The following is a 24,616-nucleotide window of genomic DNA, read 5'->3' on the forward strand; positions in this document are numbered from 1 at the left end:
GAGGGCAGTCAGTAGAACAGGTGGTTTAACAAGACACAGATTAAGTTTATTTTTATTTATGCATGCGACATGGGCAAAGCTGGCTGGCCAGCATTTATCGCTCAGCTCTAATTACCCTCATTATTTTGCCATTTCAGAGGCCATTTTAAGAGTCAACCAGATCACTATGGGACATGAGTCACATATAGACCAGACCAGGTAAGGATGGCAGATTTCCTTCCCTATAGGACATTCATGAACCAGATAAATTTTTATGACCATTTCAGAATCATCATTAGGCTTTTAATTCCAGATTTTTTTTTTTATTGAATCAAATGTCACCATCGCCTGTGGCGGGATTTCAACCTGGTTCTTTAGAGCATTACCCTGGGTCTCCGGATTACTAGTAGTGATTATACCACCACGCCACTACCTCCCATTAAGTGAATGGGAACAAAAAAAACTAATGCAAATGAGAGTTCAATCTGTACAAGTACAAAGGCCATCCACTTCAAGGTTCAGAAAGAAAAATCAGATTGTTTACTAAATAGTGAAAAGCTTGTAACTGTAGAGGAGTGAAACATTTCTGGAGTGAAATTTGCAAATCATTAAAAACAAGTGCACAGGTACAATAATTAATCAAAAAGGCAAATAGAATATTTATCTCGAGGGGATTGGAATATAAACAGGAGAAAGCTATTCAACAGCGGTACAGGGAGGGCCTTGTTCTGCTTTCCTCTACATCCAGATCTAGGAACAACAGCTCAGGAAGATACACGGACATTGAAAGGCGCACAGCGCAAATTCACTGGAATGATACCATGCCGAGGGGGTTCAAGTAGGACGAGAGGCAGCATACACTTTGCTGGTGCTCCCCAGAGTTTCTGCCTTTTTAAGATGCTCTTAAAATTATGCCTCTTTGATCAAGTTTTTAAACACTTATCCTAATATCTCATGTAACATGTCTGAACATTCCTGTGAAGCGTTTGGGGATATTTTACTATGTTGAAGGTGCTACATAAATCTAAAGTTGTCATTGAGGGATGAGTGCAGTTTAAAATGTTAAAAAGGGGGATAACGTGATACGATCATGGGAGTGGTTGCATTCTCGTGAGCTCCAGCTGTGCTCATCTTTCAATCTTCATTTTTTATCCATATGCATTTTTTTTGTTGTCTTTTGTTCGTTTACATGGTTAGTGTAATTGTGTCAAGGGTTGTTGGTCAGTGTTTCAGCTTTACTGAGCCAAGCTGAAAGGCTTTAATCCTCAATGATTCGTGGTAGCTGGAGGGAGTTGGGGTGGGGCCCTGTTTTTGGTGGCGCAGCGACTTTTAGGAGGATTCCCGTCCTGACGGTACGGTGATCACTGGCGGATGATGGCTACTAGTAAGGAAGTTAATTTGTCCAAATGGCTTGATTCCGTGATGCAAGACGTCAAAACCCGGTTTCAGGAGTTCTGAGATGTCTTTATGAGGGCAGTGGTGGTGCAGGAGGAGGTCCTTGCGACAGAGAGAGCATTGACCCTGGTAGAAGCACTCCTCCGCAGTTTGGGTCCTGTTACATGGACTGTCGACCACCCTGAGGGAGTGGACAAGGACCAGGGGGAATAGGTGACGAGCCCTGCTGAGATGATGTGAGAAGGTTTGCGGCGATATCAGCCTCAGTATCCTGTGATCCACATTCGGAGAGATGCTGAGATCGGGTAGGTCTGACGGAAGGATCCAGTCTTTATCCTTAGTTAATTTCTCCTGCGAGTAAGGCGGGCTCACGTGGAGGTTGGTTGGCCAGTCATTATTTTGTTCCAATACGGTGGATTTGAGGGGGTTTGACAAATTTTGCTCTTTTACTTCCTCATTTTCCTTTGGACCTGGCGAGATGTTATGCAGCTCTCTTTTTACTTTCTCTGTGGGGGAACCATGGATTGTGAACATGTGTCTGATTGTGCTCGGGCTTCACCTTGAATTTGTCGTTGTCTTTTGTTATTTCAAATGGAGAGGGTGGCTATCTGTTCTAGTATGGGTCCGGAGAGGAGTTCAAATAGAGCTGCAAGAATTAGCCAAATTCCCCCTGTTACTTGGGTTTTTAGGTATAGTTTCCTTCTTCTGTCATTCTGTTTTTAGGAAGAAGTCTTACAACGCCAGGTTAAAGTCCAACAGGTTTGTTTCAAATTACTAGCTTTCGGAGCACTGCTCCTTCCTCAGCTCACCGGAGCAGTGCTCCGAAAGCTATTGATTTGAAACAAACCTGTTGGACTTTAACCTGGTGATGTAAGACTTCTTATTGTGCTCACCCCAGTCCAATGCCGGTATCGCCACATCATTCTTTTTTTAAGCTGTGCATGTGATGTAGGTCTAAATTGTTGCCTGTATCCTGTTTGGGTGCAGACAGGTCCTTTATCCGTGGTGGGAATAGATTGGGGATTTTGTTCCCGATTCATCCGGTTCTGTTGTTTCTAATACTATAATGACTGTTATTTTGGGCTGTACATTGATACCTGTAGCTGTCACAGCAGACATCTGCATCCTCCATCAGCCAGAGACACACACCCTGATTAGTTCTAGTTTAGGATTGGTGGTCATTGCATGGGTACATATCTACAGCAGGAGGAGGCAGGTCAGCTAACCTCACCAGCACATAGACTGCTGGTGAAGTTATCTTTGAAGTTCAAGCCTCCCAAATGATGCGGTAGAGTCTGCTGGGGGGGGGGGGGGGGGGGGGGGGGGGGGGGGGGGGGGGGGGGGGGGGGGGAGGAGGAGGAGGAGGAGGAGGAGGAGGAGGAGGAGGAGGAGGAGGAGGAGGAGGAGAAGAGAGAGAGAGCAAGAAATCAGGCGGAGATGTCAGAGACCAACAGGTTGGCACGCAAGGTAGAGGTGTCTGTCTGCCTGCTGGCTGATGAAGTGGTGCTGACTTGTGCACCTATACAGGTCTTCATAGGAGGGTGCAGACTCTACGGAGAACCTCGTCCAGCAGGTTCTGCTGGAGATGGGGGCAGACCTGCACGCTGGACCTCCATTCAGCACTGTATGAAAGTGTCCGTCCGTTTTCAATCCCCTTTGGCCGTGACCCCTTCATAGAATTTACAGTGCAGAAGGAGACCATTTGGCCCCTCGATTCTCCACCAGCTTTTGGAAATAGCACCCTACTTAAGCCCAGTCCTCCACCCTCAGTCTGTGTGCCGGTGAGGTTAGCTGACCTGCCTCCTCCTGCTGTGGATATGTACCCATGCAGTGACCTGTAACCCAACCTCACCTTTTAAAATGAAATGAAAATCGCTTATTGTCACGAGTAGTCTTCAATTAAGTTACTGTGAAAAGCCCCTAGTCGCCACATTCCGGCGCCTGTCCGGGGAGGCTGGTACGGGAATCGAACCGTGCTGCTGGCCTGCTTGGTCTGCTTTAAAAGCCAGCGATTTAGCTGAGTGAGCTAAACCAGCCCCTTTTAGGACACTAAGGGCAATTTAGCATGACCAATCCACCTAACCTGCACATCTTTGGACTCTGGGGGGAAACCGGAGCACCCGGAAGAAACCCACGCAGACACGGGGAGAACAGGCAGACTCCGCACAGACAGTGGTGACCCAAGCCTGGAATCGAACCCGGGACCTTGGAGCTGTGAAGCAACTGTGCTAACCACTATGCTACTGTGCTGCCTTCAGCCTAGACTTCTGTGACTGCAGAGGGAACAACTGCTCCACAGCATGATAACCAAAGTAAAAGGAGCCCTACAGGCTTCGGATTTCCAGAGGACAACTGTCAAGGTCATCCAAGGCAAATGCCAGCAGGCTGCCAACGCCCCTGTTGCTGATGTCAGGGGAGAACTTAACAGGGAGCAGTAGGGAGAGAAAAATGTGCAGTTCTGAAATCACAAACGCTGGCTTAAGTGCACCATGATATTTGCACTTTAATAATGGGCAATGTGGTTGATTTGCTGAAGTCCTCAAGTCTGTGCACATTCCTCCCTGCAGCCCCATCATCTTCCGATGCCCTAGCAATGTAAGGACAGAGTTCTCCTCCAGTTGTCAAGTTGAACTGACTTGTATCACCGGCCATCCCCGGTGACCCAACTAATGTACAGCATCTCAAGATCTCCACTACGTGGGCGGCACGGTGGCACAATGGTTAACACTGCTGCCTTGCAGCTCCAGGGACCCAGGTTTGATGCCGGCCCCGGGTCACAATCCATGTGGAGTTTGCACATTCGCCCCATGTCTGCGTGTGTTTCGCCCCAACAACCCAAAGATGTGCAGTGTAGGTGGATTGGCTACACTAAATTGCCCCTTAACTGGGAAAATTGTAAAAAAAACTCCACCATTAAGTTCTGCATAGTTGAGATCAATCATGATGTTACTAATGTGAGAGGTAGAGTTCAAAACCTTTTCCCCTCCCCAGAAATCACTTTTGACCTCCCCACTGTAACTTTCCACCCGCCACTCTTCCAAGTAAATGTAGACGCCTCCACTTTCCCAACAATCCCACCCAATACAATTGATATGCCCACCTCCTCATCCTTCCTTGCCCCTGAATCCTCATCACATTCCCCATCCACTCCAACAACACTCAAGTCTCCCTTCACTCAACATCGCCACACCCTCACACCCTACTAACTCCCACTGCCCCCATTAACTATCACCCTCCTGTCCTATCACTGGTACCCTCAATATTCGCCCCAAGAATCCTGCTTTGACACCACTGACCCCTCCCTCTGAAGCCCTTTCCCCTCTGCACCTCTCCATAACAGTCCACACCCCTGCACCCCCACCCTTTCACACCAGCACAAGCAGCCCCCCAGCTAGCACTCAAACATCGTCTTTCCCACCCTCCCACTCTGCACCAGCTCACCCACTGACAAAACCTTGCTGAATCTCTCTTTCCCATACCACCCTCAACTTTCCGTGCCACTCTCCAGGCCTACATACCTACCACACCTCTTAATTCCTCTCCCAGTCTATTCCCTACCCCGCAGCACAAACCCTCACTGCCACCAGCACCTCTGCAGCCTTCCACCTGCAGATTGAAGATCTGAGCCCTGGACGAAATTGCTGAAGATCCAGACTCTTGGAGGGCAACTACCATTAGATTCTGTAGCACAGAGAAAATCCGGATGACTGTTGCTTCATCCACCTACTACTGGAAGTGGTGTTCTAGGGTCCGGTCGGCGGAGGCCTCCACCTTCTCCTCAACTCTGTGAGAATTGTGACACCAAATGGCGGTCAAGAGTGGGAGGCCCCGCAGTAATTTTATGCTGGCAAGAAACTGATTTGTTGCCATGATTTAACTGAGCAACTTAAAAGGGCTGAATGGCTTCCTCACATTCCAAGGATTGTGTAATGATCTAATTGTTATTTTCACTTTCTCACAAAAGCTTGCTTCTTTGCCATCCAATTTTCCCTGCTGGCATACAATTCCAAAGGCAGTTAGCAGCCCCTTGTTTTCCTGTCAGACTGGGCATGTTTCATGTGTGTTTAAGCAGTAAGTGTAGACAAGCTATTTGATGGTTGACACCAGCTAATACAGTAAAGAGAGGGCTGAACATAGGATGTTCTGGTATCACACTAGGTGGTGCTTTTATCCATTAAACCACAGAACTGAAACCTGATTCACAACATACATCTAAGAGAAAGGAACAGAATACAATACAATGTACAAGGGTCTGTTGTGTAAAAGAGGAAATCTAAAATGGAAGGTTTAACAAAGAGAATTTACAACATATATACTACCGTTGATGGTTAAAAAGGTATTGCTTTCTTCAGACTGTATATTGCCAACCTTTTCTCAGAACTGAATATGTGTAATATGTAATCACTGTCAATGAATCACTGACATATCACCTCTCTCCATCCCATGACAAAAAGAGGATTAAAAAAAAAGGAAACAGAAAAAAATACATTTCTGTTGTTTCCTCAGCTGTTGAGTGTCAATGTGGTATCGAAACTAATAACCTCTTGATTCAGAGACAAGGACCACTGCACAACCAACACCAACACTCAACTTTTGCTACACAAAGTAAGAGGTTTGGGAGGAAACAACGTATCATTTTTTATTTTAGAAATTTAGAGTTCCCATTAATTTTTTCCCCACAATTAAGGGGCAATTTAGTGCAGCCAATACACCTATCCTGCACATCTTTGGGTTATGGGGGGGGGGGGGGGGGGGGGGACCCACGCAGTCATGGGGAGAATGCACAAACTCCACACAGATGGAAGTAACACATTAGCGTGAATGGAGGATTGGTTAGCCAACAGGAAGGAGAGGGTAGGGATATATGGGTCTTTTTTCACAATGGCAAACTGTAATTGGAGAAATGCCACCGGGATCAGTGTTGTGGCTTCAACTAGTTACAATCTACTTGGGTGAAGGGACCTAATGTAGGGGAGGTAAATTTGCCAATGACACTAAGAGAGGTAGGACAGTTAAGTTGCCAAGAGGAAACAAAGAGTCAAAGGAGTATAGATAGATCAAGTGCAAAACATTTGGCAGATGTCGAATTTAATGTGGGAAAATGTGAACGCTATCGACTTTGACAGGGAGAAAGGAGTATACTATTTCAATGGAGAGAGATTGCAGAACTCGGTGGCACAGAAGGACCTGGGTGCATTGATACATGAATCAGAAAAAGTGAATATGCAGGTACAGAAAGTGACTAAGAAGGTAAACAGAATGTTATTATTTGCTGCAAAGGGAATGGAATATAAAAGTAGGGAGGGTTTCCTGCAACTGTACAAGGCCTTGGTGAGATCGTGTCCGGAGTACTGTGTACAGTTTTGGTCTCCTTATTTGAGAAAGGAACCACTTCTAAAATTCAGAGAAGGCTCACTCAACTCATTCCTGGGATGAAGGACTTATGAAGAATGGTTGAAATGAAATGAAAATCACTTATTGTCACAAGTAGGCTTCAAATTAAGTTACTGTGAAAAGCCCCCAGTCGCCACATTCCGGCGCCTGTTTGGGGAGGCTGGTACGGGAATTGAACCCGCATTGCTGTCCGTGGTCTGCTTTACAAGCCAGCTATTTAGCCCACTGTGCTAAACAAGCCCCGAATGCAGGTTAGGCCTGCACCCACTGGAGTTTAGACGAATGCGGGGTGATCTTATTGAAACATGATATGCTGAGTGGATTTGATATAGTGGATATCGAGAGGATGTTTCCTCGTCCATGGTGACGGGAAGTAGTTGGGGGTGGGGGGTCAAATCCTGTATCGATCTTCCTTTTTAGATGGAAATGAGGAGAATACTTTCTCCCAGAGGATCTTTAGTCTTTGGAATTATCTGCCCAGAAAGCAGTGGATGCAGGGTTATTGAACATATTCAAGCTGAACTGTGGCACAGTAGTTAGTACTGCTGCCTCACAGGAACCCGGGTTCAATTCTGGCCTTGGGCGCCTGTCTGTGTAGAGTTTGCACTTTCCCTCCCATGTCTGCGTGGGTTTCCTCCCACAGTCCAAACATGTCTAGGTTGGGTGGACTAAATTGCCCTGTAGCGTCCAGGGATGTGCAGGTTAGGCGGGGTTCCGGGGATGAGGCAGGGGAGTGGGCCTAGGTATGGTGCTCTTTTAGAATGTTGGTACAGATCCAATATGCCAAATGTCCTCCTTCTTTTATTATTATTAATAATAATAATAATATTTATTGTCCCAAGTAGGTTTACATTAACTGTGAAAAGCCCCAGTTCCTGCACTCCAGTGCGTATTTGGGTACACAGAGGAGAATTCAAAATGACCAAATGATCTAATAGCACATCTTTTGGGACTTGTGGGAGGAACTGTAACACTTCGAGGAAACCCACGCAGACACTGGGAGAACGTGTAGACTCCGCACAGACAGTGACCCAAGCTGGGAATCAAAGCTGGGACCCTGGAGCTGTGAAGCCATGGTGCTAACCACTATGCTATCGTGCTTCTGTAGGGATTCTATGATATTTTGATAGTCAAAGGAGTCAAGGGTTATGGCGAGGTGGGTGGTGGGCAGTGCAGACAGGAATGTGGAGTTGAAACCACAATTAGATCAGCCATGATCATATCAAATGGTGTAGCAGGCTCGAGGGGCCAAATGGCCCACATCGGATTCCTTTTGAATTCTCTACCATAAGGGGCTGTGGAGACCAAGTCACTAAAGGTATTCAAGAAAGAGACAAATAATCTTTTACATTTTAGTGGTATCAAAGGGGTATGGGGAGAAAGCGGGAATATGGCATCGAGATAAGAGGATCAGCCACGATCATATTGAATGGCAGAGCAAGCTCGAAGGGCCAAATGGCCTCTCCTACTGCTCCTAGTTTCTATGTTTCTCTTTAGTTTCTTTGATCCTATGTTCCTAATCTGACAAGGCAGGCCTCCCGGAGTCCTGCATTGAAGTTAGCTTAGATTGTACTCAAAGCATAAACCTTCTGACTTAGAGGTGAAAACATCATCACCAAGACCAGGCTGATTTGAAAGATTTTAATCTCTTGATTCTATTCCATTGTCCAAGATAACAAGAAGGTATCGAGTACCTCAGGGATGTCCATTCTAGGTCACAAAATTGCTGCTGTCACTTTTGGAACATCACTATGCTATTCTTGGAAAGGATCTTCACTTTAAATGGAATCTGAATTCCCATTAGAGAAAATCTTGTGAGCAAACTCCCTATTTCTTGGGCAACTGAACAAACAGTAATAAAACAAGTTATGCATTCAAAACTCACAACAGGTTTTATATTCGAAGTTAACGGTTAACCGCATAATTTTTCTATTATTCAACAACTTAAGAAGTTGCGACAAGGAGACATTTTCAGGACCAAAAAATATTGTCTGATAAATGCCCCCAGGCCCCTCTCTCTTTCACAGCCCTCACTGCTGACTGGATTCTAAATTAACCATTGCTTTCTTGCCCCTTCCTCTTCCACACCTTTGACAAACACTGTTTTGCACTGTGCTTCTAACAAGGTTCTAAATGCAGTTTGCTACTTCAACTTTGTTGTTACTTTCAGGATCTCAAAACATTGAAATGCCACCCCTCACAATCTAAAGTCTGGAGCCTTTTTATATCCAAGTTTCACATCACCTACTTATTTATTTACTTAAACATCTCTGTAATTATTCCAACCATAGCAATGTCCCACAGAATCGGCCCTGACCTTCTGAATACATTTATCAATAATATTGGGGCAGCATGGTAGCACAAGTGGATAGCACTGTGGCATCACAGCACCAGGGTCCCAGGTTCGATTCCCTGCTGGGTCACTGTCTTTAAATTATCCTTAGTGACCAAAAAAAGGTTAGGAGGGGTTATTGGGATAGGGCGGAAGTGAGGGCTTAAGTGGGTCGGTGCAAACTCAATGGGTCGAATGGCCTCCTTCTGCACTGTCTGTTCCATGTTCTATATACAGTAGGCTACAGCAAGGTTTAATGTCTATACTTCTCCTTTCAATAATTTCAAATGGTGTGAATTTGCATTATTTTATAACCATATATAAATGAAAAGAAAAAAATATATAACCATATATAAATATGGTCTGAAATTTCATTTAATTTCTGTCATGTGTTCGGAGCTCCACCTGCTTTTCTTTCACAATAATCCATAATTACAGTAATTGTGATGGATCAACATAAAATGGATTAAGAAGCTCATGTGAACCTTCTCACTCAGATGTCAGGGATTACACTGTCAGGATTAACAATGTTCTACAATATCTGTTGTCAATATATTTATTCAATTGTGCAACTCTTTCAGAAAGTAGAACATTAACATCCACAAGACATAGTATAGTACTATCAATAGCCTATTTAAAATATCACCAAAATTCCACAGAGGAAAATAATATACTTAAGCTAATGTACCTGAATACAATATGCAATTGCGCAATAGCTTTCAAACTGCTCCCAATAATATTATCAGCAATGACAGATATGTCACAATTCTGGTGCTTAACAGTCAGATCTGCTGTTTCAAGACTCCACACCTCATTTCAATTTTACTTCTAAAAGAGACTGTTGAATAGATGCCAGACATTTCCAACAGACAGAAATAACAATCAACTGGGGAACCAATAATTATAATTAAAGAGTACAATGTAATGATGGATCATTTCACTTGATTTACAAAAGCCTAGAGCAACAAACAGAAGAGAATTTAAACAATATCCCACTTGTAACACAAAATCTGGTTTGCTTGCTGCTGATTCTCGTAGAGAGACTCTGCGGGCGGCATGCTCCCGAGCCCCCGTTGGCGTGCCGATGGTGGGCATGGGGTAGAACATGGCTGGCATGGGGTAGAACATGGCAGGAGGCCAGAACCGTTAAATGCCGCTGTGAATTTTCAGCGGCATCTTCCGCTACAGCTCACCATGGCACTTCGGAAAACCTGCCAGAGGCTGGCGTGAACTTCATTTGCACCTTGTTAATGGGATGCAGATGAAGTCCCAAACCTCCCCCCCTCCCGTCGGATTTTCTGCGATGCCAGCGCGAAAACCCGTCTGAACAATGTGACGTGCAGATGTTGGGACTCTCCTGAACAATGCCTGGGGCTGCCTCTGGAGTTCAGGATGGAGGTACCCTGTCATTCTGGACCCTGGAACACCAAAGCAGTGGATGAAGGGTGCATCTGCAGGTGGCTTTCCAGATTAGGTTATATGGAGGGCGTCCATCTTCCACCCTCAGGGTGTTCCTGGAGATCCATTTTCTTTTTCAAGAGGTTCATCTTCTGGTCTCAGAGTGATCCCAAAGATCTCTGCATTTTCAGGTGGTCCCCGCCATTCTTCAGGAGTGGGTAATGATGTTGGGCTTCTTTTCAATATGTCACTCGGACACGACAGCAGACTTTCACTATCCAGGCCTGTCTGCCACAGAATACAGTATGAAACACCCCAGTTAATCAAGCTAGGGCCAGAGGATTTGGTGTGATTTCCCGCCGGCCGGTGCAGCGGGAAACACTCCACGTTCCAGCCCACGCTATGGCACTTAAGTCTCAGAATGGAAGAATTCCGACCTACAATAAGTAACCACAGAGAGTGGGATTATTTCATGTGGGGTTTGGTAGTGTGGAAGGTAAACAAGCAAATACAATTTGAGAATTTCAACTCTACCATGGAAAGTTACTGAACTAGCATCAGAAGACTGATCACTGAAATTGCCAGACAGCTCCAAAAATTTTACTGCTTTACTAACGTTCTTCAAAAGGACAGAAAATGCTACCTTAACTGGTCTGGGCTATGCATTAATGAAAATGAAATTAAATGAAAATCGCTTATTGTCATGAGTAAGCTTCAATGAAGTTACTGTGAAAAGCCCCTAGTCGCCACATTCCGGCGCCTGTCCAGGGAGGCTGGTACGGGAATCGAACCGTGCTGCTGGCCTGCTTTAAAAGCCAGCGATTTAGCCGAGTGAGCCAAACCAGCCCCATTATCATCATATGATTGCCTTGATGCTGCCTGAGTCAATCTAGCAAACAACTCAAGTTGCTAGAACCAGGGCCCACCTTGACTGGAGCAATAAATGCAACTTTGCCAGGGTTATTGGCATCTTAAAAACTAGCATTTATCTTCAGACTGAGAGTTAAGCTCATGTGAGCCAGGAATGCTAAAGATGCCTTGCAAACATGCACGGACAGGGCAAGATCAACAGGTTGATTCAAAGTAGCAAAAACAACTCAAGTGGCGCCAAGAGCGTTTTTTTTAATTTCACTGGCATTGGCAGCATTACGTGGAAGCCTCAGCCTTCCTCTGCCATAGAGCTTTACAGTACAGAAAGAGGTGCTTCAAACCACCATGTTTGCACCGGCCATCCAGCACCTATCTATTTGAATCCCATTTTTCAACACTTGGTCCGTAGCTTTGTATGCTGTGGCGTTTCAAGTATTCACCTAAATGCTTCTTAAATATTGCGCGGGTTCCCGTCTCTACCACCCTTTAAGGCAGTGAGTTCCAGATTTCCACCACCCTTTGGGTGAAAATGTTTTTCCTCAAATCCCCTCTAAATCTCATGCCCATTACCGGAATCTATGTCCCCGGGCTATCGACACCTTTACTAAAGGAATGGTTTTCTCCTAGCTACCTTATATTCTTCATAATTTTGTACATCTATACGAGATCTCCCCTTAGCCTTCGCTGCTCCAAGGAAAACAACCCCCGCCTAACCAGTCTCTCTCCATACCTGAAACGCTCCAGCCCAGGCAACATCCTGGTGAATCTCCTCTACACCTTCCCAGTGCAATCACATTCTTCCAATAGTGTGGCGACCAGAACTGCACACAGCACTCTAGCTGTGACCTCACCAGCTCCATCATAACCTCCCTGTTCTTGTATACTATGCCTCAGTTAATAAAGAAAAGTATCTCATATGCCTTTTTAACTACCTTATCTACCAATCCTGCTGCCTTTAGGAACCTATGGCCATGCACCCCAAGGTCCCTCTGGTCCTCTGTACTTTCTAGAGTCCTACCGTTCATTGTGTATTCCTTGCCTTGTTTGTGCTCCCAAAATTCATCACCTCATGCTTTTCAATGTTAAACTTCATTTCCTACTGTTCTGCCCACCTGATCAGCATGTCTATATCGCTCTGCAAGCTCAAGCTTCCCTCCTCGCTATTTACCACACAATCAATTTTTTTGGCATCTGCAAACTTAATGATCATATCCCCCCCCCACATGCCCGTCTAGATTATTAATGTATACCACCAACAGCAAGGGACCCAGCACCGATCCCTACAGTACACTACTGTACAAAGGCTTCCAGTCACAAAAACAACCTCCGACCAACATCCTCTGCCTCCTGCCACTAAACTAATTTTGATCCAATTTACCCTGGATGCCATCTTGATCAATCTCCCAAGCGGGACCTTGTCAAAAGCCTTCCTGAAGTCCACGTAGACTACATCAACTGCACTGCCCTCACCTACACACCCAGTCACCTCCACGAAAAAGTCAATCAAATTTGTTAGACATGATCTTCCCTTGACAAAGCCATGCTGACTATCCTTGATTAATTCTGGCCTCTCCAAGCGGAGATTAATTCTGTTCCTCAGAATTTTTCCAATAATTTCCCGACCACTGATGTTTGACTCACAGGCCTATAATTATCTGTTTTTCCCCCTAGTTCCCTTCTTGAATAATGATACCACATTAGCTGCCCTTCAGTCCTCTAGCACCAAACTTGTGGCCATAGAGGATTTGAAAATGTAATGTCTGAGCCCTGACAATCTCTTCTCTTGCCTCACACAGCAGTCAAGGATACATCTTACCTGGGCCTGGGAATTTATCTACTTTTAATTCCATTAAACCTCTTCTCTCTCAATGCTAATCTGTTCAATTATTCTCTCTCAATACTAATCTGTTCAATTATATCACAGACCCCTCCCTGCTTTCTATACATCCATCTTCCTTCTCCATAGTGAACACAGATGCAAAATACTCATTTATACCTAATTCACATTTTTCTGCTCCAGACCGAGACTGTTACTTAGGTCCCGAATGGGCCTTGCTCTTTCTCTGGTTACTATCTTGCTCTTAATATACATATAAAACACATTGGGATTTTCCTTTATTTTGCCCGCCAGTGTGTTTTCATGCCCCCTCTTCACTCTTCTAATTTCTTTTTAAGTACCCGATGCACTTTCCATGCACCTCTCAGGCTTTTTGAATGACTCCCACTGCTCTGATGTGGAGTTTCCTACAACCAGCTGCTTCCAGTCCACTTTGGCTAGATTTTGTCTTATCCAATTGAAATCATCCTTCTCCCAATTCAGAACTGTTATTTCTGGCCTTTTCCATTGCTACAGTAAATCTTACCGAGTAATGATCACTCTCGCCGAAATGCTCCCGATCTGACACTTCTACCACCTGCCCGGCTTCATTTCCTAAAATTATGTCAAGTACCACCCCCTCTCTTGCAGGACCGTCAACCTGCTGGCTCAAACACCTCTCCTGGATACGCATTAAAAATTCCGCCCCTTCTAAGCCTTTCACATTCTGCCTATCCCAATTAATATCGGGGATCTTGAAATCCCCTACTATTACCCTATTGTTTTTGAGATTGGTCTACATATTTGCTCGTCTATCTCTCCCTGACTGTTTAGGGTGCTATAATACACTCCCAGCAATGTGACTGCCCCCTATTAGTATTTAAGTTCCATCCATATGGCCTCAATTGAGGAGCCTAATATATCATCTCTCCTCATTGCAGTAACTGACTCCTTGAGCAATAATGCAATATCACCTCCTCTTTACAGCCTTCCCACCTCGCCTGAAGACAATGATATTATGGTCCAACACAAAATTAAACAGTCTGAATCCCGACTCAAGTCAACGTCCAACAGGTAGGCAGGCTTTAAATGAAAAGTCTACAGGGGAGACAGGTTAAATAGAGTTGGGTTGCAAATATCTTCTCTCCCAAATTATGCTACTTTCTTACAAATACATCAAATATCACAGTTCTACATTTCTTGTGACTTTTATAACCCATTTAACTTTCCATTATCATCGGTTATCATAGAATTTACAGTGCAGTAGGAGGCCATTCAGCCCATCGAGTCTGCACCGGCTCTTGGAAAGAGCATCCTAACCGAGGTCAACACCTCCACCCTATCCCCATAACCCAGTAACCCCACCCAACACTAAGTGTGTGTTTTGGACACTAAGGGCAATTTATCATGGCCAATCCACCGAACCTGCACAACTTTGGACTGTGGGAGGAAACCGGAGCACCTGGAGGAAACCCACGCACACACGGGGAGGATATGCAGACTCCGCACAGACAGTGACCCAAGCCGGAATCGAACCTGGGACCCTGGAGCTGTGAAGCAATTGTGCTATCCACAATGCTACCGTGCTGCCCATAATAAGAAACAACATCAAAGGGCGCATTCTGAGCTACGAACTGAACAAATATCTTGTTAATAGATTAGTGAGTAATTGGAAATAAGTGTTTTATGGTAATTGTGCACTGTTTTACATAAAATACCAAATTACATTGAGAAAACATCATACCTTTTTAAAAAGGACTAGGTAACATTATATATCAACAACTTACTCTGCACCCCTCTCAGTCCCATGCCCTGATTAGGTAAGAAAGAAAAATCTACCCATACCTTTCCCTATAAATGCCTATCAAAATAATTTCTTTGTCAAGTGTTTGAGCTGCTGCTGCTTCCTTCTTTTTGCACACAGATCACATGAAAACCTGGAGACGCCAGAGACAGATAAAACTGTCTAAGTCAGGGATTTACATACGCTCAGTCAGGAGTCCAAAACTCTAGCTTGGTGTTTGCTGCCACTCCAACATCATTTATAATAACTTCAACGGGTTTTCTAGCCCGTGGACTGTTTATCAGAGGCCCTCTCTATTGGAAGGAGTCATCACCATACTAGCTATAGAAACAAAGTATATGCTACTTGAGGATCTCTTAACAAGAACCAATATTACCATGGGCACTCCAATTGTACTCGTACGTCAAGTGAATACTATTATTGGCTACACTCTCTACAGTGACATGACATTCATTTCAACATTGCTGGAAAAAGAAGTGCTGTCCTTCTACCTCATCCTCATATTACACAGTTGTGATTTAAACTCACTTTCAGGAGTGGAATGTTCTACCACTGTACTCAGCAGACCAAATATTGTACACCCTCGATGGGCTGCAGAAAATATAACATAACCTTACCTGTCAATGTGGGGGTCACATTGTATAATTCTCCATATAAATGATTGGTTTAGACTAGAATTGATCCAGGGTTCCTTCACTCAGGAATGGAAAACCACAATTGGGACCAGTTTATGGACAACGCACAGTAATACAGCTCAAGTTTCTGGCTGTCTAGTAATAAAAAAAGAGTTTTGCGTATGTCGAAATTCTGAAAATTTTAAACCAATGGACTGATTTTATTTTTCAGAACCAAGACTCCTAATGCTCACATATTTCTGTGGCTTATGACAGAGAGACATTTATTCTTTAAGGTATTAAGTTTCTCAAATTAGTTTGTCAGCAGCAACAAAGTAAACCTCTAAATTCAAACAAAGATCCCTTTATTGTGCAGTTCAGTTTTGAACTTGGTAAAGGGTGAAGAATTCCCGTACCAGCCTCCCCGGACAGGCGCCGGAATGTGGCGACTAGGGGCTTTTCACAGTAACTTCATTGAAGCCTGCTCGTGACAATAAGCGATTTTCATTTCATTTTCATTTTCAATCTTAATTGTGGTGGTCACCCATGTTAACACTAGGTCTATTTGGCATACTGGTGTTGATATGTTTTTTTTCTATATATTTAGAGTACCCAATTATTTGTTTTCCAATTAAGGGGCAATTTAGCATGCCAATCCACCTAACCTGCACATCTTTGGGCTGTGGGGGTGAAAACCATGAACACATGGGGAGAACGTGCAAACTCCACACGGACAGTGACCCAGGGCTGGGATTCGAACCCGGGTCCTCAGCACTGCAGTCCCAGTGATAACCACTGCGCTACATGCCGCTTTTTGGTGTTGATATGTTAAAGTAACTATAAAACACCCACAAACTACCGCACGTTCGGTGTGACACTAAGTTCAAGACCTCAAATGGCTCACTCCATTAGTGCAACGAAAACCGCACCTTTATGTCACACAAGTCCAAATACTCTCTGGTTATCATAATGTTTGGCAGAACAAAATTTAATTGTGTTTCCGATCATATTAAAATATGTCTCAGTGTTGTACTGTATAGATTACTGTTGAACTGCAGTGAATGTTATGTAAGCAAAAGCAGCAGCCACTCTGCACCAATATTGTCCCAATAACAAGCAACAAGATGATTTTCTCTCTGATGGTGTTATCTGAGATATTGAGAAATCGCTCTGTTCTTTATCAAATCTCGTACAGCCGAACCAGCGAAACAAATAGGTGAACACTTGGTTTGCATCATGGGCTGGAATCACCTCTGTGGGCACAACCCAGTAAGACCCAAAAATGCAGCCTCTCTGCGACATCAAGTTCCACTCAGATTTCCGCAGTGTAAATTTCACTCGAATACACCCAAGTGAAAACAATTCAGAGCCAAACTCACACCATGGGCTGGATTCTCGCATTTTGAGGCTAAGTGCCGTGATGGAGGCAGTAATGTGGAATGCTTTAGGCTGGGGTGGCTGGCGGGAAAACATGCTGTTCAGATCCCGGACAGGAAACCCACCAAACCGTGAGGAAAGAATACCTTGCCCCAGGAGTGACTGACCAATAGGTATCTTTTATGTTAAAACAAACATTAATTTAACCACAGAATCAATCACATTTGCAACAAAGTGACAGTTTTACAATTAACAGTTCAAACAGTTCTTAAATAAAAGGAAAAAACATTAATAACCCCCTGCACATGCAATTATATACATATTCCAATTAAGCAAACTAATATAGTTTGAAAATCACTAATAAAGTTAACAATCAAGCTTACTTGCTCTTCTCTGAGCAAAGACCTTAGAGAGAACCTTCCAGAAGCCAGCGGAAGATCAGTCTTATCAGACCAAAATCCTCTGACAAACTGCAAAAACTCCAGACAGACCACGCTCCACTCATTAATTATGTCATAAGGCATTTTTCGGTCTCTTCCCACTAAGATGTCCCATGACGTTTTTATCCAGGACTAAGCACCATCCCTCATAATTCCACACCCATCCTCCAAAATCAAAACAATATTCCGTTAGCCATCTATCTGTAAACAGGTAAATTATTAAAACGAATGATTACTTCACCTTTACAACCCCTTAGTCACAGCCTTACATACTACCGGTATATCTTTAACCAGATGTTTAATAATAACATTACTGCAACAAATATAAAATATAATGTAACAATTTCCAACATTCATCGCAATGCGAAATCTTCCAGTGCAAATTTAATTAATTATGCAGCTGGGTATTTCACGCCATATGCAGTGGTGGAGCTGCTCTGGACGGCAGAGAGACCCGTCAAGTCCAGGTGCCATATTGAAAACACGCCCAACATCATTGCCCATTATTGAAGAAAATGGTGGACCTCCTGAAAATGAAGATAGGTCTCCTGGAACATTCTGAGCCTGGAAGATGGGCATTCCTCCAAGACATCTGACCTGGAATGTTCACCTACAGATGCACCCCCGACCCACTGCTGTCGTGTCCCAGAGCTTCCTCCATCCTGTACTCCGGAGGCAGTCCCAGGCATTGTTCAGGTGAGTCCTGTTATCTGCATGCCACATTGCTCCAAACATGTTTCATGCCGGCACGTTTTCCCCCTGGATTCGCAGAGAATCTGGTGTGGGGGTTTGGGTCTTCACCCACATCCCATGAGATGCGGGTGAGGTTCACACTGGCCTCTGGTGGGTTTTCCAGCCCACCATTTGGGCGCAGAAGATTCCACCATACATTTATGCTGACATGAAACCGATTTCTGGGCTTCCTGCCACATTCTCCCCCCAATGCCTGCCATCAAACTTGCCGGCGGAGACTTGGGAGAATTCTGCCCCATATTTATTTTCTTTAAGCCTTAAAATTAAACTCATTAGAACTAATTTAACCATCGTTGATATGCATTAGGGACAGTATACCCAAGGTCCTGCCATCCAGGAAGCATTTCAGTTTTTAATGTGACCAACACCAATGCTATAAAAATGTATTCCAATCTAATGCAAATAGGAATCTGACCCCACATTGTCTCCATCACCAAAACTCCTTTCTTCCACCAATGTAACATCACTCATCTATGTCTCTTAATGCTATTAAGTCATAGCTCACTTAATAGCATTGCCACCTAAAAGTCAGAATGTTTTGGGTTTAAATCCCACTGTAGGACTTGAGCACAAAACTCAAGGCTGACCTTCCAGTACAGTATTGTGGGAGGTATTGTTAAACGCAGACATCATCTGCTCAATCAGGTGGACACAAGAGATCCCATGGCACTATTTCAAAGAAATGGAGTTATCCATAGATTTCATAGAATTTACAGTTAAGGAGGCCATTCGAGTCTGCACCGGCTATTGGAAAGAACACTCTACTCAACCCCACATTTCCACCCTATCCCCATAACCCAACACTAAGGGCAATTTTAGACACTTAGGGAAATTTAGCATGGCCAATCCACCTAACCCGTACACCTTTGGACTGCAGAAGGTAACCGGAGGAAACCCACGCACACACGGGGAGGATGTGTAGACTGCGCACAGACAGTGACCCAAGCCGGGAATCAAACCTGGGACCTGGAGCTGTGAAGCAATTGTGCTAACCACTATGCTACCGTGCTGCCCATCCAAAATGGGCCGTTGCAAAATTACCGAGCCTGACACATAGGTCAAATTAGGACCAGATTTTAAGGTTCAGCAGCTACAACTTGCAATTATATAGTGTCTTCCAAATGTTTGGTCAAAAGTATTAGGCTCTAAGGAGAATCTTAAAGGAGGAGAGGACAACTGAAAGGATTAAAGAGGGAACTTTAGAACTTAAAGCCGGGACAGTTGAAGGCTTTTAATGGAAACTGAAGGAAATCTGGGATACACCAAAATTGGAGGAATACAGACCTCCAAGATTGTAAGGCTGAAAGTTAATAGCGATAAAGAGGGACAAGATCGTGGATAAGAATTTTAAATCCCTGTGCTCTGGTCAATATTTATCCCATATTCGATATGGCAAAAACAGATTATCTGATCATCACATTTACCCCCGTGGGACGTTGCCATGTGGATTGATTGACACGTTTCCAATATTGCAACAGTGACTATGCTTCAAACCTACTTAATTGGCTGTAAAGTGTTTCAAGACCACTGGTTGTTATGGGAGACATTCTGTATCCTCATTCATCCGTTTCTAACTTTCAGAACCAACTATGGCATTCAGCTCAACCGAAACTTCGCTACCATATCCTTACTCGCATCAAGTTTCATTCATCCATTTCTGCTCACTCACATATATTGGCTCTCAGTCCAGCAAGTTTGAATTTAAAATTCTTATCCACGATCTTGTCCCTCTTCGGTCCTGTTGACAGGTAGATAAACAATGGCCAGGGCACGACTGACCTACTCTTCCTCAAAATAGTATGGTCATTTGAGGGGGGGGGGGGGGGGGGGGGGGGGGGGGGCGCTTTAGTTTAACATTCCAACCAAACAAGGCAACTCAAGGTGGGGCAAAGTGCAGCAATTCCCCCTCAATACCAAACTAGGAACGCGTTCTGTGTTCAATCTGCTTGGAGTGGGATTTGAACCCACAAATCTTCTGGAGCCCTCTACATTGCGGGGTGTCAACTTAGATTCTGGTGCTCAAGTATCTGGAGTGCAACAAAACACCGGGGAGAGTGGCGGCAGATAGTCCTCCCAGCTCAGGGAACCTAAGCTACCCTTGGAAGTTTCTAGGACACAAAAAAATGCAGTCTCAACGGTGGGTGTTGCGCAACCTTTCAATGAACTGACCCAGGCGATAGTGTTTGACGTGAAGGAGGGGGAGATACTCACCATAGGCCTGTCCCTGCAAGTCATACTGCTGCATCCTGTACACTGTAAACTCATGGGCCGCCTCTATGGGCAGGGGGGAGACCAGGATCAACACTGCCGGGATGAAGACTATGAAAGTCAATGGGAAAGAGCCCTTGAACATGTTGTCAAACACTTCACTCGCTTCTTCGAACATTCTGGAAGATTCTTCTCGACAATTCTCTTTTGTGTGAATATAATATATAGGATGTTTTTTTTAAACGGTCAAACGATATTTTTTTTCTTTCGGAGAAGAAAACCTCTGGACATTAAATCCGCCTCCTCCACACTCACGCTCTCACTGACACTGATCACCGGAGGAGGGTCCTTCAGGCAGAGCACAAGCCTCCCAAGGGGCCTAGACGCTAGCCCGCCCCCTGCTCGCTTCCGATTGGTCGACGGCCGCCTACATTAGCATACTTAGGCGCGGTCAGGCTTCTGGATGGCTCGGCCTGGTGTCAATCATGCACCACCCCGGCCAGCCTCTCCTTGAGCCGTCAAAGCTTTTTTTTCCAACTGCCCTCTGTTTGTGGGAAAGGCGTCTAGAATGTCAACGAGAAATAACCAGGCGAGATTTATCATTTTCATTGCGGGGCCGGATTGGAATTAATTGCGCGGATCCGCCAGGGAAGATGGAGATGCGCAGGCGCGGGGATTTCACAATGATTGACGTTCGCTCTGTCCAATCGAACATGGGAACGTGCGGGACGGGGCGGATAGACCAATCACAGGTCGTCGCGGCCCGGGGGCGGGATTTCTCTGATGATTGACTGAAATATTATCCAATAGGAAGTGGGAAGGGTCGGGGGGGGATTGACAAATGGCGCGCAGCGGAGGGCGGGACTTCCTCACAGAGGGGAAAGCGGCAGTTTTTGAACAAAAGATGGCGGCTTGCAGTCGGAGAAGCGTTTTGTGAGTCAAATGCCACAGTTAACCATTGACTTCTGCTTTATTGTGGACTTTACTCGTATGGAATTGCTTATCCCGCCCAGTTAAAACTTTATGAAGCCCCGAAAAGTTTTGAAATAAAAGCTCGAGACTGATGGAAGTCTCAACGGATGTCAAAGTACCTGTGGAGTGAGGGAGAGAGAAACCGAATTAACACTTGAGGCCTTCATCACAACTATCACAGAACCCGAAACATTGACCTGTCTGCCTCACCACGGGCGCTTTGAGACCCGCTGAGTGTTTCCAGTAGTTTCATCATAGGATCGCGACAGTGCAGAAAGAGGCCATTCGGCCCATGGAATCTGCACTGACCGACGAAATCAGCAGCGTTGTTGCTTCACAGCGCCAGAGTTCCAGGTTCGATTCCCAGCTTGGGTCACTATCTGTGCGGAGTCTGCACGTTCTCCCCATGTCTGCGTGGGTTTCCTCCCACAAATCCCGAATGACATGCTGTTAGGTGAATTGCACATTCTGAATTCTCCCTCCGTGCACCCGGACAGGTGCCGGAATGGGATGACCAGGGGATTTTTACAGTAACTTAATTTTAGTGTTAATGTAAGCCTACTTGTGACAGTAAAGATTATTATTAAGAGCAACCTACCCAGGCCCACTCCCCTGTAGCCCCACCTAACCTTTGAGCACTAAGGGACATTTTTTTTACCATGGCCAGTCCACCTAACCTGCACATGTTTGGACTGTGGGAGGAAAATGGAGGCTTTTCTCCAGATTCCATAGGCACTGCAAACAATCCCCAGCAATTCTTACAACTCTGTATTGTCTGACATTTAGGTTTAAGTATTCTGAGAATGTTGTCAGTTAGAAAGGCAGTTACTATAGTTTTCTATGTTTTCCGGGCAGTTACTATAGTTTTCTATGTTTTCCGAGAGTCTCTCGGAAGTCAGTGAGAGAGGCAGTTAGTTTTCTACATTTCCACAGGATTGCTAGATGTTGTTTGGCCCTCTAAGCTGGCCAAGTGATGAGGACCAGAGCGCTATTGTGTTTGTATCATAAAGTGTGTTGTGTTGTAGAGAGAATGATGAGTGAATTTTGAAATTCAGACTTTGGTGTACCCTGGATAGGTGGCAGTTGCTGTTAATTAGTTGGATGGGTCTTCTACATTTTGGCAGCTAGCAGTTTATGGTGACTTAGGATTCATTTATTTTCGTAATTGAATGAGATTTTAAGCTTTAATTTGTTTTATGAATTAGTAACCTTGGTAGAAAGCCTGTTGTGAAAATGTTACAGAAGTTGGTTGATGTGTATTCAATGGGGTGTAAGATGCTGAATAATTTAAATGCTGTAATGTGTGGGGATCCTTTTCTTGGAGTAACCACCTTTTGGGGAATTATCCCCTTTGGGGAAGGAGTCACAGAAAGAGGCTCTTTGATCCATCATTCCTGCACCACCATCAAGCATCTATCTATTCTAATCCCATTTCCCAGCACTTGGCCCATAGCCGTGTATGCTTTGGTGTTTAAAATGCTCTTCTAAATGCTTCTTGAATGTTGTGAGGGTTCCTGCCTCTATTAACCTTCCAGATTCCCACCACCTGCTGGAAGGAAAAGTATTCCTCAAATCCCTCTAAATCTCCTGTCTACTATTTTAAATCTTTGCCCCTGATTATTGATCCCTCTACTAAGGGGAATAGCTTCTCCTTATCTACCTATGTCCCTCATACGTTTATACACCTCGATCAGGTCCCCCCTCTGCCTTCTCTGCTGGGAGGAAAACAACCCAGCCTCTCCTCCTAGCTGAATCTCCAGGCCAGGCATAATTCTGGTGAATCTGGGAGGGGGAAATTGATGGCTAGAATGTAAATATTGTGTGCCCATGTGCAGTACATTTTATTTTGTCGAATAATGTTTTACTGAATGCAAATGGTTTGTCCTCATTACTATGTTCAGTAACTATATTACAATGATGGAGTAGTCCCTGCTTGAAAAAATATTATTTACAAGATTGTAACTGAGCTGACTTTGTACATGCAAACCCAGTGGGTATTGGCTGTTGCCCAAAGCACTTACACTAAAATCTTGGTGAAAGAGGCAGTAGCATAAGTATAGCTTGTGTCTTTTAGCATCTTTAACATAGAAAAAACTAAAAGAAGTTCTAAAAGGTACTAAAAGAAGCTGACACCGAGTAGTATAAGAAGGTGACCAGATATATCCAAAGCTTAATCACAGAGGTCGGTTCTAAGTAGTGCCTTAGAAGCAACCTGGAGGGGTGGGTGAGTTGGGTAAAAGGGGGCAACATTGGTGAGGTGATGGAGAGGCTTAGGAAGAGAATACTGATTGCATGGCTGCCAATGTTGCAGTGATTTAAAAAAAAAAGAAAACACGTACAAGAGGCCTGAATTGGAGAAAGTTACGATGCTTGATGAAGTTAGAAGAATGGGTACGGGAGATTGCAGAGGAATTTGAACAAGCATTTGAATTAAAACATTTAAAATGCTCCTGGATCAATAGCCGATGTAAATCAGTAAGCCTAAGGGTATTGGCGAATTGGGATATGGGCAGCAGAGGTTTGCATAAGCTCTGATTTATGGAGAATGGAATACGAGGCTGGCCAGGCAAGCATTGGGATAGTTCTGCTGCCATTACAGACCCTTTCTGTCAGTGCATGCATGTGTGCTATGTTTTTAGATCCTATTTAGTCTGTTAATCTGATGGTGGCTGACCCAAAGTGTTCTGTGCTGCTGTTATATAGTTGCTGCGTGTTATGTGGCTACACTTCTGTTTTTGCAGTGATATTATCTTGCCTTCTGTGCAATTTGCATTTTAAATTATTTTCAAGCACAATGGCTGAAGTAGCTTTTATTGTGTGGAAGCTGCTTACATTTGTGCTGGAGCTGTGTGAATTCACGGCACTATTTTGTGCATTTCTTTTTTGTTACTAGAGGAAGTCATTGTATTTATAGACTGACGTTCAATGTGGACCTCTAGTGGCACAACATTGAAATGGGCGGCACATCCTGTCGCACCTGTTCAATCAAACTCTCTTGGTTATGACATGAGATTGATTTTCTGTCATTATATCTGCCCATAGAATTTGACCATCCAACCCATACCTCTAGTTCCAAATAATCTACAGAGCAAGTGGAAAATGTGACAATCCGTTTAATGCCTGTAAATCGTAGAATCACTACAGTGCAGAAGGAGGCCAATCGCCCCTTCAAGTTTGCACCGACCCTCTGAAAGAACACTCTTGTGTAAGCCTACTCGTCTGCTGTATCCCGACAATCCCTTAATGTAACCTGCATATCTTTGG

The 24,616-nt window shown here is 44.4% G+C and overlaps 2 protein-coding genes across 7 annotated transcripts in view; one reads left to right on the forward strand and one right to left on the reverse strand.

Moving 5' to 3' along the window:
- ncln (nicalin) overlaps nt 1-20,732 on the reverse strand; it is a 59,162-nt gene extending 38,430 nt beyond the window's left edge. Inside the window, exon 1 of one of the 2 annotated variants that reach the window (XR_005457954.1) lies at nt 20,384-20,732. Coding sequence is in view for 1 of the 2 variants with exons in the window: in XM_038776925.1 (XP_038632853.1) it covers nt 20,384-20,558 (175 nt within the window). In the remaining variant the exon portion in view is untranslated. The remainder of the gene's footprint in view (nt 1-20,383) is intronic. The other variant, XM_038776925.1, reaches the window with a different exon arrangement.
- Nucleotides 20,733-21,244: 512 nt separating this feature from the next.
- Nucleotides 21,245-24,616, forward strand: part of haus8 (HAUS augmin like complex subunit 8) — a 54,838-nt gene continuing 51,466 nt past the window's right edge. Inside the window, exon 1 of one of the 5 annotated variants that reach the window (XM_038777421.1) lies at nt 21,245-21,313. In XM_038777421.1, coding sequence (XP_038633349.1) covers nt 21,285-21,313 — 29 coding nt within the window. In that variant the 5' untranslated portion in view covers nt 21,245-21,284. Of the gene's footprint in view, nt 21,314-21,351; nt 21,707-24,616 lie in introns of those variants that run through there. The other 4 variants (XM_038777423.1, XM_038777422.1, XM_038777420.1 and 1 more) reach the window with 4 other exon arrangements.

Source organism: Scyliorhinus canicula, chromosome 18 (assembly GCF_902713615.1).
Source record: "Scyliorhinus canicula chromosome 18, sScyCan1.1, whole genome shotgun sequence".
In the NCBI taxonomy this organism is placed as follows: Eukaryota; Metazoa; Chordata; class Chondrichthyes; order Carcharhiniformes; family Scyliorhinidae; genus Scyliorhinus; species Scyliorhinus canicula.